Source organism: Neovison vison, chromosome 9 (genome assembly GCF_020171115.1).
Source record: "Neovison vison isolate M4711 chromosome 9, ASM_NN_V1, whole genome shotgun sequence".
NCBI classification, from domain to species: domain Eukaryota; kingdom Metazoa; phylum Chordata; class Mammalia; order Carnivora; family Mustelidae; genus Neogale; species Neogale vison.
In genome coordinates, this window is record NC_058099.1 from 32,649,440 (window position 1) to 32,664,985 (window position 15,546).

Here is a 15,546-nt window from a genome sequence, read left to right on the forward strand (position 1 = left end):
GTGCTGTAGTGAGTGTCTTGGTACACAGATGTTTGTGCACGTGTGAAAACGTTTTCAGAGATCAATGCTTGCAAGGGGAATTGCTGCATCAAAGGATGGTTGCAGTCAAAATTTTGATATCACATTGTCCCCTAAGAATGCTGATCCAGTGTGGCTAAGGTGTACTCCACACCATTCCAGGCTCTGCTATTATCAGTCAGTTAAAATACCTCCAGGCTGATGGCCATCAAGTATTTTCACTGCCCACTTCCTGGACTGCCTGAGAGGCCGGGTACCCCTTTGTCCAGCTATGGGCACTTATAAGCATCTAGCCCATTTTAAATTGAGTGATTTTTTTTTTTTCTCCATGTGATGGATGATAAACCCATGTAGCTTGTTGGAGCCGTTGTCTACAGAACCTTCCCTCTTAAGAGTTCCATTTTTTTATACAATCAGACCTGCTGTGGCTACTTTGTAGCTCTCTGAGTTTTAGGCTCCTCTTACAGAGGTTTCAAATTTTTAGAAATAAAGTTGTTTTGTATTTCATTATGATAGGTTTTTTTTTTAATATATAGTGCTTTAATCTCTGTGGAATTTTTCTGTTTACCTTTATTGTAGAAAACCTCAAGCATACCCATATATTTAGAAGCAAATCCCAGACATGCCGTTTTATCTGTAAAAGTTTAGCGTGTTGTTTCCACAAGATGCTTTTTTTTACATGCCCAGCCATGTTGTCATCATCACACCTGTGAAAATTCATAACAGTTCCCTTTTATCCTTCAACATCCAACCAGTGGTCACGTTTTCAACTGTGTTATAAATGTCATGTTTTGTTTGAATCAGAAGTGAAATAAAGTTTTCAAAATGCATTTGGTTGGCGTGTATCTCAAGTTGATGGTTACGGTGTTTCTCCGTTCTCCTTACGTATTCTAAATTGGATTTATAAGTTAAATTTAGAGTGATCAGACACAGAGTCCCCTTTTTTGGCTACACTACTTCCTAGGTGGGCTTCTGTTTGCATTTACTTTTATATATGGTATGAGGATCTAATTTTTTTTTTCCAAATACATGGTTAATTGCATGTTGTACCAACACTATTAATGGAATAGTTCACTCTTTCTTCCCTGTAATTTGAAATGTGACCATTACCTCTCTCTCCCTCTCTCTCTCTCACACACACACACACATACAGAGTTCATTTCTGAATTATTTTGAGCTCTTGATCTTTGTCTTTTTCTGTGTCATGTGGTTTTATTTTTTTTAAGATTTTATTTATTTATTTGACATAGAAAGATCACAAGTAGGCAGAGAGGCAGGCAGAGAGAGAGAGAGGAAAGCAGGCTCCCAGCTGAGCAGAGAGCCTGACGCGGGACTCGATCCCAGGACCGTGAGATCGTGACCTGAGCCTAAGGCAGCGGCTCAACCCACTGAGCCACCCAGGTGCCACGATGTGTCATGTGGTTTTAAGTCCTGTAGCTTTACAGTTTGTTTTCATATTTAATAAGACAGGTCATCCTTCATTGATCCTTTTAAAGCAATTTGTGGCTTTTCTTGGGCTTATTCTTTGCCACCATAATTTGCCATTTGTCTAATCCACATGCTAAGGCTGGGATTGCAATGAATTTGTAGACTATAATGAATCTTTCTAGCCAGGAATGTGGTCTTTTCTTCCACACATTCAGAGGCCTTTTTTTTTTTTAATGTCTTTTAGTACAATTTGATGCTTTACGTAGTTCATTACAGTTTTTGTTAGTTTATTTTTTGGTATCTTGCTATTTTCCCCACTACCCTTATTTCTGCATGCATTTTCCAGTTGTTTATAGGTGGTGGTACTTGGGAAAGCTGGAGTTTTTATGAGCTGGTCTTACGCTTGCCCGGGGACATTGCTGAACTCACTTTTTAGAGGTTATAATCTTTTTATGTTGATTATTCCAGATTTCCTGGTTGGCAGTGATATCATTTGCAACTGGTTTCTTTTCAGGCTCATGCAGAGTCAAGTAAAACCTGGCTGACGGGAAAATTCACTGAACTGAGACTGCTACTTGACGAGGAGGAAGCGCTGGCCAAGAAATTCATCGATAAAAACATGCAGCTCACCCTCCAGGCATACAGGGAGCATATCAAATCTTGCAAAGAGCAAATAGATGGCATGCACAGCCTCTCCACCAGGGTCTGGAGGATCAGCCAGGAGCCCGACCCCATACAGCTGCTGCAGGTAATGCTGGGCCCCTGCCCCCTCCTCCCCTGCACTTTACCTTGGTTACTGGGGCATCAAACACAGAGTTTACGCTGAGTGAATACACAAAGAATTGCCTGGCCAGCCTGCAGGCTTTCTTGCCCCCACACAAGTGGTAAGGAAATAGGCGTTGTTAGGAAGGGCAGATCCTTCTTGGACTAATGACATCATATTTACAGCCACTGTTTTGGGGGCCGGGGCCCTCTGTGTTCCAAGCACTTTCTGTATCTTAGCTCCGATACTTCCTAAAACGCAGCAAAGTGGCTATTCTCACCCCATTTTATGAATGAGCAGTTGAGGCCCAGGGAGGGTGAAGTGACTCGTCCAAGGTCACACAGCTGAGAGGCAGCAGAGCTGTGATCAGAAGCCAGGTCATCCTGAGTCCAGAGCACAGCCACCTGGCCCTCTGCCTGCTAAGTCTCACTCGAGACCCCTTCCTGGAAAGGCAGGTGTCCTTCCGTCTACTGAGCAGGCCCCAAGAGGTGACTCAGTTTGCTCAAAGGGCAGAGAAGGATGGTACTCCTTGGCCACTGGGATCTGTTGGAGGCTATCACCTTACACGGAGGGAGAGTCTAGGAAACAGCACCTGTGATGTGTTGGTCTATTAGTGAACATATGTTGTTAAGCGTGGTGCTCCTGTTCCCAAGGAACCACAGGAGAAACTCCCCTCCGGTGTCAGTACTGCTGTGCAGCCCCATGCTCTGGGACTGCTTTCCTGCTCACATGGCCCTTCCCTGGTTCCTTCTTTGCCCTGGCTTCTGGAACTCTCGGAGCTACACAGGTTTCACATGGCTCGGCAGACACCTGGCACCATATGCTTTGTTCCTCCGCTCGCTCTGGCTTCCAGCTTACTTCCCTACCCTGATGTTTTCTTCGCTTAAGTTTTCTCACTGAGGAGGAAACGCCTGCCCTGTTAGATAACCTTTGGAAGATGCTTTACAGATTTGTGGGACGAGATAAAGGTGTCACCGAGTCTAATCACACATTAGGCTTTGGCTGGAAAATAAGGCTAACAAACAAATCGGTCAGTAGCAAACCGGTTAAGCCAGTCCCCGACAAATATTTCTAGGCTTGTGCGTGTACGTGGCCTTGGTCAACTCAGCCTAACAAAAAATAATTCTAGGTGAGTCGCTTTCCTAGGCACCCTGGATATTATAAAGAGGGGCAAGTTGCACAGAGGTGTACATTCGTTTCTTTAAAAGTGACGGTACTTGGGAGGGCTATCTGATACAAAGGGACGCTTCCTTTTGGAGGAAGATGGAGAATATTTTTCTTGCATCATAGAGTTTCATGGCTTGATCATCTTTTTTCTTTATTCTCCGGTGCTAGAACTACTGATTTTCATCATTTACCATCCTCCCTTCTGCTTGCTCACTCTCGTATATATACGGATCTGTACTATTCTGAGTAACCTGTTTGCGCCAGGCCCCTGCTTGACATTAGGAGCTTGAGGGTGGGGAGGCATGCTCAGAAATATCTATTTACAGTGCAGCCCCAGCGAGCTGGCAGAAGTATGTCTAAGAAGTGTCCAGTTCTGCATAGGGACTCAGGGAAGGCTTCTAAGGGGAGGTGACTGTGGTGCTGGATATGGGAGCATGAGGGGCTCACCAGGGACATACAGAGGGACAGAGGACATCCCAGGCAGAAAGGAATCATGTGCACATGAGGGTCCGGCAGGCTGGAGAGCTGCTAGGGTTTAGCCTGGCTGGAGGCAGGGCGGGGGCATGAAGGGAGGGAGTGGCCTTGGGAGTTGCCACTGGGTTTGGAAGCCAGGCCTAGTTAGCAGAGGGCTGTATGTACCTGGTCGTGGGTTTAAATTGTCCTGTAAAGATTTTGGAGCCAGGGGAGCATTCTGAATTGGGAAGTGACCTGCTCAGTTTAATGTTTTTGAAAAGTCACTCTGGGGGTACCTGGGTGACTCAGTGGGTTAAAGCCTCTGCCTTTGGCTCGGGTCATGATCCCAGGGTGCTGGGATCGAGCCCCGCATTGGGCTCTCTGCTCAGCAGGGAGCCTGTTTCCTCCTCTATCTGCCTCTCTGCCTACTTGTGATCTCTGTCTTTCAAATAAATAAATAATCTTTATTAAAAAAAAAGTCACTCTGGTGACAGGGTGGAGGGTGGACGTTGGAGGCCAAGACCAGTGGACAAGCATCAGGAGGAAGGGACAGGCAGGTCTGAGACATGTGACAGGACTGGTGCGTGGAAGTAAGGGGAATCCAAGATGATGCCCAGCTATGGCTTGAAATACAGATGGCTAGGGAGCTGTTCCCCAAGTTGGCAAACGTGAGAAGCAGGTGTGCTTGATTTCCTTATTCTATCATAAATATTTACAGAGAACCTACTGTGTGTCGGGCCCTTTGTTACATACTAGAGCTGGGGATACCGGGATGGTCCAGGGAGCTTCTACCTTGCAAAGCCACACTTAACCCAGGAAGGCTATTTAAAGGGTGAGGCCTGGAGTTCATCATTGTTTGGTGGGGAAGGTAACAGTGGGGGACTAGTCAGAAAACAGGCAGGTGGGGCGCCTGGGTGGCTCAGTGGGTTAAGCCGCTGCCTTCGGCTCAGGTCATGATCTCAGGGTCCTGGGATCGAGTCCCGCATCGGGCTCTCTGCTCAGCAGGGAGCCTGCTTCCTCCTCTCTCTCTCTCTCTCTGCCTGCCTCTCTGTCTACTTGTGATCTCTCTCTGTCAAATAAATAAATAAAATCTTTAAAAAAAAAAAAAAAAAAAGAAAACAGGCAGGTCCCCACGGTGGGGGGGGGCACTCCCCCTCAGTCGGCATTCCAGCTGAACTTCCAGGGTCTTTGGCTTCCCTCATGCCCAAGGGACTCTTTCCCCTGGAAAACTGGTCCATCATTCCTTTGGTGCTCCTGGATGTCAGGCAGAGCCCGGTGGCAATGTCTGGAAAGCTTCAGGGTGCCCTGCAAGGTGGTGAGCAACTTGGTGGCAGGTACAGCCAGCCAGTCTCCTTCCTTCCTCCGCCCCTAAGGCCGTGCACAGAGTAGAGCTCCAGGAACATGGAAGTGAGGGAGAAATCAACTCTGGCCCTGGGGCAGAAGTCGGGGGCACAGCCTGGGCTGCTCCCAGATGCCGGGGCAAGGGGGGGGCCGCCCCTTCCAGGCTGGGTTTGTCTGAGGGCGCAGAGGTGGCAGCTGGGACGGCAGCTACCCTGACACCCCGCACACCCCCGCAGGAGTACCGGGCCGCCGAGCAGGAGATGCAGCGGCAGACGAGCCTGGGAGAAGTGTGCTACCCCACACCCCTCTCCTTCGAGCCCGTCAAGAGCTTCTTCCAGGGCTTTGTGGACGCCATGCAGAGCTTGTTACAGACGCCACTGGACACTCGCCTTAAAGAGAGTAAGTTGCTGAGTGACCAACCTTGTGTCCTCAGCTCCCCTGCTACCCTTTAACGCAGAGACGAATATGAAGACCTGAATCCCGTCTCTTCCACCCAAAGGCCAGTGGCTGGGCGGTGGAGGACTCCTGGGCCTAGGCCCATCCTTCAGACTTCACCTCCTTCCTCTTCGGAGACAGCATCCTGCCTTCCCAGCCATCCTGCTCCACTTCTGCCCCCAAGTCACTCCCGGGATTCTTATACATCTTACCTTCGCCTGCTCTGGGCTCCCAGCTAGAATAGCCATCTGCCCCCCCCCCCAATCTGGCCAAGTCCCAGCCATCCCTGTGGGGCCAGCCCAGCTGGGCTCACCCGGGGAAGCCTTGCCCCATCACCCTGGGCTGGCTGTGCTGGCCAGCTGCCCCGATGCCTCTTCCCACTCCTTGTGTGCCGGTCTCCAGGCTGGGGCTGTCCCTGAGCTGGACACTCTGTACTTGCCTCCCCCTGCATGTCATAAATGCCCAAAGGGCAAGAAGCACTCTGAGTCCTGCTCCGAGGTCCCTGCAGGGCATAGCACAAAGTAGGTGCTCAGAAATACCTTTCTTCATTCATTTATCTTCGCTCTTAGGATTCCTCCAGGACATCTAACGAGCCCTAAGTCTCTGTTACACACTGCAGGGTATAAAAACAAAGGTTTTGCCTTTGTGGTGCTCAGGGTTCTGGGAGCAAGACAGACAGTAGTAACTGAAAAAGTCAGCGGTAAGAGCTCTGATGAAAAATACAGCAGGGTGAGGAGAATACAGGGTGACCAGGAGGAGGAGCTTTTTCCTGGGGATGCGGAGCCGGCATCTCTGAAAAGGGGACATACGTCTTCCCTGCGGTCCGCTGCTGCTTGACTCCAGTCGCCGCCTCGTAAAGTTAGGCCCTGGCTACTGCTACTGCGGCTGCCGTAGTTCCTCCCCAGGAGCTCTGGCGTCCCTGCTGCCCCACTTCAGGCTTGAGCCTCCAAGCAGGACCTCTGCCTCCACTCACCCTGCCCCATCCTCTCCCCACCACAGAGCTTTGGAAGTTCTGTTCGTGTCTGCCTTCACTCAGACGCCTGCCATGGCTTCCCAGTTCCTGTGCCAGTGCGGGTACCTGTCCTTAATACCCGTGCTCCTGCTCATACCCTCTGGCTGGGAAAGCCTCCCGTCCTTTTCTCTGGATGTCTGAATCTTCCCGGTCCTTTAAGGGCTCACTGAGGTGCTTCCTCCTCCATGATGTCTCCTCGGATTCCTCTCTTTTCTGTGCGTTGGCGGGTAGCTCAGGTGAGCCTACTTCTCACCTCTTTTACCTGATGGAGCTGTGGAAGACAGGAACCATGGCTTGGGTTTCCCTTGAACTCCCTCGCACTGGAATGAGACCTGGATATGGCCTTCTCTGATGGCTAATTTCTCATTTTCCATTTTATCCCAGCACTGGCATGTCTGCCAGGCGGTTGCCCCCACGCTTGGCTGTGGAATACATCATTGATTCACACGGCCCTCCTTGAGCCCGCTGTCCCGTCCCAAGGTTCAAGGGACAGTCACACTGGCCTGAATCCACTTCCCACCCTCAGAAGTACGCTTCTCCTTAGACCCCAGTATTGTCCTAGGGAATTCCTGTCGCCAATTCCTGAATTTGCATTTACTGCTTAAATATGCATGCGCTTCTGGGGGAGAGATGATCCGAATTTCCAGTTCTGTAATATTTTTAGTACATTCTGTAATTTGCTCTGCCTGCATGAGGGCCAGGCACTCATTTCTCACAATCTGTTACAGACACGAACTGCCAGCTCTCGGGCTCCGTGAGCACCAAACTAGCTTCATTGTTGAAAACAAGCCCCTCACCGGAGCGATCACTCTTCTTAAAATGTAAGCCCTGGGGCTGGGGAGCAAAGGGAGGGTGGAGAGGGCCAGGCAGATTGTGGGGGATCACAGAAATGGAGGCACCCCCTTTTTTTACTAACAGACCCAACTTGGGTTTTTTCAACCTTTATTACTAGTTTTTAAATAACAGAAATAAGCAGCACCTGGCTGGCTCAGTGGGTAGAGCATGCGACTCGATCTGGGGGTCGTGAGTTTGAGCCTTGCATTGGGTGTAGAGATTACCTGAAAGTAATAATAATAATAAATCTTAAATACAGAAATAATACATATTCATTGCAGAAAAACTAGGGAAAAAAACCCAAATTTTTTAAAGTCACTTGCCCATAGATAACTACGATTATTGTTTGCCCTGTTAGCTTTCCTTAGTTTATCTATATATACATATAAGAATATATTTAATATATATATATTTTACAAATATGGTATCATACTATACATACTGTTTTGTAACCTGTTTTCATTTCATTTCATTTTTAAAGTAAACTTTGAAATATAAAATACAGGGACGCCTGGGTGGCGCAGTTGGTTGGACGACTGCCTTCGGCTCAGGGCGTGATCCTGGAGTCCCGGGATCGAGTCCCACATCGGCTCCCAGCTCCATGGGGAGTCTGCTTCGCTCTCTGACCTTCTCCTCGCTCATGCTCTCTCTCACACTCTCTCTCTCAAATAAATAAATAAAATCTTTAAAAAAAAAAAAAAAGAAATATAAAATACATAAAAGTACAGAAATCAAAGGGGTGCTGCTCAATTTTTTTTGAAAGATTTTATTTTCAGAGGGGGACAAAGAGGGTGGAGCAGAGGGGAAAGGAGAGGAAGAGTGAGAGACTCTCCAGCAGCCTCTGCGCCAAGCGTGGAGCCCATGGCGGGGCTCAATCCCACAACCTTGAGATCATGACCTGAGCCAAAACCAAGAGTTGGGTACTTAACCAACTGAGCCACCCAGGCACCCCAATCATTTTTTAAAAGTAAACATGGTATATAACCTCCTTCAGACCAAGAAATGAAAACTTCCAGCTCCCCAGAAGCCTTGCTCATGCAGCCTCCTCTTCACTACCCACCAAGGGTAACTACTCTCCCGATTTCTGACACTGTAGATTAGTTTTGCCTGTCTTTGGCCTTTGCAGGACTAGATCATTCAGACTGTACTTTTTGGTGTCTTGCCTCTGTCACTCAACGTAATATTTAGGAGATTTATCCATAGTATTGTGCATAGAAGTAACTTGTTTTCACTGCTGTAAGTAGTATTCCATTGTATGAATACAGCACACCCAAACTATGGAAGGACACTTTGGATTGTTTCCGGTTTGGCCTGTAGTGAATGTTGCTCTGAACATTCATGGGCATGTCTATTTGATGCACATATGCATGCATTTCTGTTGGGTATTTACCCAGGAGTGGGAGGAAAGGATGCTTACCATAGTCGCTTCGTGCAGCACTGTTCCAGAGATCCTATAGAAGTGAAAGCTATAAGGATTGGAAAAAGGGGGGGATATCATTATGATGTCATAAAATGTCATGCAATATCATACGATATTATGAATATTCATAGATGACATGATTACAGGAAATCTAAGTAAAAGATAACTTAGAATTAAGTGAACTTAGAACTGTTGCATATATCATTATATAAAGCTCAATCCTGTTTCTGTATATTGGCAATAAACAATTAGAAAATGAAATTTTAAAAACATTATTTTCAGTGACATCTAAAAAAAAAAATCAGGAATAAAAATCTTCAGATGTGCAAAACCTTGCTACAGGTTTTGCACTCCAAACACTTCGACAGTATCTACTAAAACAGAATATCCACGTACCCTACCATCTAGACTTCGTTTTCCATGTCTACAGATGTGGTACAATGCAGTGAGAAAGATTACTGGGAGTTAAGTCAGCACCACATTTCTGGGATACAAGTTGGCAGTATTTACCAAAGGGCTTAAAAGCAAAATTATCCATCTTAACCCAGTAGTTCCTCTTTTAGGAATGTATCCTCAAGCAATAATCAGATGCATGAAGATGTAATTATATTAGTGTTTTCAGGAGCTTTTTTAAAGCCTAAATATTGGATACCTGGGTGGCTCAGTTGGTTAAGCGGCTGCCTTTGGCTCTGATCAGGTCCTGGACTGGAGCCCCACCTAGGGCTCTCTGCTCAGCTGGGAGCCTGCTTCTCCTGTTTGTGCTCTCTCTGAAAAATAGATGAATAAAATATATATTAAAAAAAGCCTAAATATTGAGATAGGTTAAAGTATAAAACACTTAACACAGCAAAATCTTAGGGTCACCACTAAAATACTCTCATAAAAAATATTATTTGATAGGGTAAAATGATCACAAATACAATCAATCAAGTTGAAAAACCAGATTACGCAAAAGTGTGTATGGCATGATACCAATAAGAAAAACTACAAGTGGCAAGATAAAAACTGGAAGGATATATATCCAAGTGTCAATACGGACAGGATTTTTTAAATTGAATTTTTAGAAATTGGCAACAAATTCCATGGCACGAATCCAGTGAAATTTTCACTCCTTCCCGTGTCCCCCAGCTAATGCCTTGGATGCAATTAGGGTTAAAAGGGTGGCTTTTCATTTATCCGCTGGCAATTTCTGGCATCTCAATTTCTACGGGAAAGTGGTCAGGACCAGCGGGGCCGTTGGGGGAGAGCTGGCCCCACCCACCAGGTGTGGCCCCCATGTCCCCGCCCTCCGCAGATGCACGCACGCCTACCCTGGAGCCGGACACGATGCACGCGCGCCTGCGCCTCTCTGCCGACCGCCTGACGGTGCGCTGCGGCCTCATGGGACGCCTGGGACCCACGCCCGCGCTGCGCTTTGATAAACTGTGGCAGGTGCTGGGCCGCGACTGCTACGCCGCGGGCCGCCACTACTGGGAAGTGGACGTGCAGGAGGCGGGCGTTGGCTGGTGGGTGGGCGTGGCCTATGCCTCCCTGCGGCGCTGCGGGGCCACGGCCTCCGCGCGCCTCGGCTGCAACCGTCAGTCCTGGTGCCTCAAGCGCTACGACCTCGAGTACTGGGCCTTCCACGACGGCCAGCGCAGCCGCCTGCGGCCCCGCGACGACCCCGACCGGCTGGGCGTCTTCCTGGATTACGAGGCCGGCATCCTCTCCTTCTATGATGTGTCAGGCGGCATGAGCCACCTGCACACCTTCCGAGCCGCTTTCCAGGAGCCACTTTACCCGGCGCTGCGGCTCTGGGAAGGGGCCATAAGCATCTCCCGGCTGCCCTAGGGGCCACAGCAGGAGTGACCGTCCTAGGCTTTCCACTGCTCTGGTCTCACCGGAGCTGATGTGGCTCGGCTACTGCCAGCTGCCCAAGCATCCCCGTCTGCTCCCCCACCAGTCATGCCCTGTGCTTTGAAAAGGCTCCTTTCCCAGGGGAGTTTTCAAACAGGCCCTAAAGGCCAGTCTTCTGCCAGGGCGCTCTCAAGGGGCCTCTCCACCACCACCAGAGCACTTACATGACACCACTTTTAGTCCAGGTGCTGACCCCAAGTGAGTCCTAAGCATCCCGACCCTGTCAAAAGACCTCATCCTCTGGCTCTGGCCTCTCCCTCATAGAATAGTCAGCAATGCCTGGCACTTGGGAGGCGCACAAGAAATGTGTGAATGAATGAGAGCCATCCGGCCCCTTCTCCCTAAAGTCCTTTTGATCTGCCTCTTCCTCTCCACTCTGCTTCAGCTTGTCCGTGTCTCTTCAGAGTAGCCGCACTTCACGCCTCGGGGCCGGAACCCCTTCCCATTCTCATCCTCCACTGTACAGCGAGAGTGCCAGGCCTAAAACTTCATTTAACCTCTTAGAACTACCAGAAGGTTCTCAAGGACCGCAGGGAGAAAAAGCAGGCACTTTACCTTAGCATTCAAGGCTTTTCTAGTCTGCCCTCAAACTCCCCGTGCTCATCTAGCTTCTACGGCTCTTTTCAGAGACCCTCTGGCAACTTTGCCCTTTGCCTGTCTGAGCCTTCCCCTGGCTTAACTGTCCCAGGAAGTCTCCCCCAACCACAAGAACCTCTCTTACTCTGAAAGCCACAAGTCTGGGACCCTGCTTTCCCACTAGGTGGGAAGCTCTCCAAGGGCAGCTATGTCCAGGGTGTCCCTTTCCTTCCCAGACAATGACCAGCAGCCGACTACCACTGAAGCAAAGAACAGCTGAGCTGAGAAGTTCTCACGAATCACCCAGCCTAACCTCACTGTACATTTGGGAGAGACTAAGGTTCTGAAAGAAAGTTCCTCAGAGCCCTCCAGCCCCAAGGCAAGTGTTTTACTTGCCCCCTGACCCAGCTCTTCAGGCCCAGCTTTCAATGTGGGAGATTTTACTGCTTATTCATTCCTCAAGGGATGTTGGGAAGAATCAGCAGGCAACCGTTGCTTAGCAACCACAGGCCAGTTCCCCAACTGCCTTGGAACTTAAAGAGGAGGAGCTAAGAATAAGGTCTGGACAGGCCCAGACATCCCCATGCTCCTCCAATCCCGCAGTTGCAGGTGCTGCCAAGAACCCAGAGAACCCCACTTTCCGTTAAGAAGGCGCAGAAATAGAGAAGGCCAAACCAGGAGGACCTCAAGGGCCAGCTCCTCTACCAGGAAGGGGAAGTCCTCTTTTTGGGGTCTGTGCCTTGGTTCTGAAGATGTAGCATCATTTGTCAAACTCCCCAGAGGGTTTTGGAATCATACTATGTTCAAGTATCTGAGGTGCTCAGCCAGAGGGCGGCAGCGGGGTGAGGGAGATGCAAAGCTGAAACCCACTCGTGCTCTCAGCATTCGGTAGTTTGAACCACAAAAAAACGCCAATTTCCAACAATTTTCTAAAAATGCCACTTTCATACAGGGCAATGTAATACAAGTGGAAATCAAGGCAGAAGGAACCCTAAGAGTGCCTTTGGTTGTAACCAAATCACTTAAAACTTTAGCGGGAGAGACAGCACAGCGTCTAGGCCCCCTGCTCCGGGAACGCTAAAAAAAGGGGAATTAATTCTACTGGAGATGACCCAGAGCTGAATTCTGACAGGGCATTCCCGGCAGAAGATGAAGGACGCTCCTAAGCCTACAAGCTTGTTCATCCCTACGCACACAGACCTACTTCCAGACCCATGGGGGGCGGGCCCAGGTAGTAACAGCACCTGCTATTTTGCCAGGCACAGTTCTAATGCTTTACAACTATTAACTCATTTGATCCTGACATTATTCCTAGGAGGTACGAAGTTATCCCATTTCTATGCAGGGCAAAACTGTGATCCAGAATGAATATCTTGCTCAAGGTCACACAGCTGGTGGCGGACCTGGGGTCGTGCTCACGTCCCGCAGGTCGGACTGCTCCGGCGAACACAGCTGGTCCCTGGTGGGTGCCTGCTCACTCCTGTTTTGCCTGTGATGCTTTGCTCTAGCCTCCTGAGTCTGCCTCTGGATAACGTTCCTCGGGCTGAGATGAGGTCCTGTATCCAGAGAGGAACTTGAGTTTGGAATGCATGTATCAGAGACAGAGCTGGACTATACATGACAAAAACTGGCTTTGATCCAGTGCTGACTCTGGATCAAGACCTGTGCTGCCAGAAAGCGGCAGTTTCAGTGCAGTCATGTGACCTTGGGCTAGTCACTTCACTTCTCAGAGAACCATCTGTAAAATGGGGGCAGTGACCCTGCCTTCTAGTATTGGCCAATGGCTATGAACTTGCTTTAAAAACCATCCAGTACTGTACCATGCCAGGACCCACAAGCCTCCCCTGCGGCCATCCTGCGGTAGCAGGAACCTCCTTGAATATTCTCCATACAGGACCAAAGTTTCCCTTGGGGTCCATGATTAGAAGATCACTGACCTAATTCTCCTTCAGATTTATACTTACAGAAATTTCTTAATACAGCAAACTGCTTGCAGATATATTTTTAAATGACATTAATTTTATAGTCTATGATTTAATAAATATGAACACTGTAACCTTTTAACTGTGTTCTTCACTGGGAGTTCACGTTGCGTGTCCTGGCGTCCCCTCCACAATTTTCTTGTGGTAGACAGCTGGTCCCAGGTTCAACAGTGCTAGTGATGGGGAATTCACTACAGAGTATCACTAAGTGCTTGCCTACATGCAGACAAGCGCTCCCTCCTAGCTGCTCCGATCCAAGACAATATTACGTAGTTGATGGCATCTCTGTGATCATCCTTTAGCAACATGGAAGCCATCTGTGGTCCTTACTGATTCTTAGAGATTCAGGGACCCTCCCTTACCTCTTGCATCTCTTCTGTTTCTGCGATTCTCCTTTGTCAGGGAGCAGGGGAAGGTGATGTCAGCCTAGCAGAGGACACACACACAGGTGGGCCTGCACAGCCTGGTCCTGGCGGGCAGGAGTCTACACTATGAGAAGGAGCCAAGCTGCTTGTGAGGTGAGGTTAGGGGTCAGCACGTGGGTGTGGGGCCAAATCTCAGTCCAGCATATCCCCAGAAGCCTTCCTTGGTTCTCCACCACCTAGAAAACAAAGTCCAAACTCCACAGGCTTTAAGGCCATTGCTTCCCTCTTTTTTTTTTTTTTTTTTTTTTTAAGATTTATTTATTTTAAAGAGAGAGCAGGAGCCTGGGGGAGAAGCAGGGGCAGTAGACAAAGGGAAGGGAAGAGAGGATCTCAGGCAGACTCCACAATCCAGTGCAAAGCTTGATGTGGGGCTCAAACTCACGACCCCAAGATCATGACCTGAGCTGAAATCAAGAGTTGGATGCTTAACCAACTATGCCATCCGGGCACCGCTCCTTGCCTCCTTTCTGACCACCTTCTAAATCCTTCATCCGCATGGAGCCAGTCCCTGCCAAACCATCACCTGCATGTCCTTGGACACTCTGGCACCTCCCAAGTCTGTGCCTCAAATCCCAAGATTCCTCCTCCTGTCACTTCCTAACCTACAAGGCTGAACTAAAGTACCACCAGAAGGCCTTCCCTTGCCATGCCTCCTCTCCCATCCCTACTCCCAGGTTTCCCATCCATGGCTCCCATAACCTTTAAAAAACATCTCAGCAATTCACACATGAAGCACGCCGTTTGTAGAGGTGCCTGCACCCAACAGGCCAAGAACTCTCCAGCAGCACTGGTCTGTATCTCCCACCTGGCAGGTGGTCAAGGACATCTAATAGACCTGAGCTTCGCAACCAGAATGGACTGAAGGCATGCCGGGATATCAATCCTTCCACCCTCAGGTCAGCCAAGGGCAACACAAGATGGCCCGCTGCTACTGGCTGTGGGCGTGCTGTTTACCCACCTGTGGCATACACAGGCGATAATTTTCCTTCACATTTCAATTCTTAGCACATCAATTGGACACATTATCTTTTACACATGAGTACAGCCCAGGACTCCCTCCCCAACCCGACCCCACTTACAAATATCAGTGCCTCGGGGTGACTGGATGGTGCGGTCCGATAAGTGTCTGACTCTTGACTTCAGCGCAGGTCGTGATCTCTTGGTCGTGGGATGGAGCCCTGCATGGGGCTCTGTGCTCAGCATGGTGTATGCTTGAGATTTTCTCTCTCTGCCTTTCCCACTCCTGTTCTGTCTGAAATAAATCTTAAAAAAAAAAAATCAGGGCCTCTGCAGAACCTGCTTTGGGATCCACAGGGGAGGGAGGCTCTATACAAGTAAAGAAACTTCAAGAGGCTAATTATATACATTTGAAAAGAGACTCAAGTGTACACTTCCAAACAAGGCACGAGAGTGACAAGCTCAGATAAATATGCACAAAGATTAGGAATCTGGAAATACATTTGAAAAGAATCGTTGTCAGTATTGGTTCAAAAGAACAAAGGGGAGTCTCACATGGACTCTGAAAGGTTCATGCTGCTGTACGACAAAGTAAAACAGAGGGTCTTTCTCCTTCGCTGGGTTCGTAATTTCATTATGAGTAGGGAAGGGCTGATTTCAGCATTACCACCATATATAAATGTCCCCCTACAAATGCACCACGCCCACACTCCCCGTCTCCCTTACGCAGCCCTTTTACTCCCCGCATTGCACATATCCCCTTCTGACTTCCTGGGATTCACTTACGGTGCTTATGGTCTGCTGTGCCTCTCTCCCCACCTGGGTGAAAGTTCCGTGAA

At 48.8% G+C, this 15,546-nt stretch overlaps 1 protein-coding gene and 1 long non-coding RNA gene across 4 annotated transcripts in view; one reads left to right on the forward strand and one right to left on the reverse strand.

The window, feature by feature from the left end:
• The window catches only part of TRIM14 (tripartite motif containing 14), a 25,796-nt gene extending 14,927 nt beyond the window's left edge, over positions 1 to 10,869 (forward strand). For both annotated transcript variants that reach the window (XM_044265280.1, XM_044265279.1), the window contains exons 3-6: positions 1,961 to 2,194; positions 5,407 to 5,569; positions 7,346 to 7,438; positions 10,166 to 10,869. In XM_044265280.1, the coding sequence (XP_044121215.1) occupies positions 1,961 to 2,194; positions 5,407 to 5,569; positions 7,346 to 7,438; positions 10,166 to 10,701 (1,026 nt within the window). In that variant the 3' untranslated portion in view covers positions 10,702 to 10,869. The remainder of the gene's footprint in view (positions 1 to 1,960; positions 2,195 to 5,406; positions 5,570 to 7,345; positions 7,439 to 10,165) is intronic.
• LOC122917425 lies at positions 8,155 to 14,943 on the reverse strand. Of its 2 annotated transcripts, XR_006386390.1 has the most exons (4): positions 14,830 to 14,943; positions 13,688 to 13,926; positions 9,524 to 9,638; positions 8,155 to 8,917 (listed from the first exon to the last, which is right to left on the reverse strand). It is a non-coding gene; the product is annotated as an uncharacterized LOC122917425 (long non-coding RNA). The 2 variants fall into 2 exon arrangements; XR_006386389.1 differs by lacking the exon at positions 13,688 to 13,926.
• Positions 14,944 to 15,546: the final 603 nt, after the last annotated feature.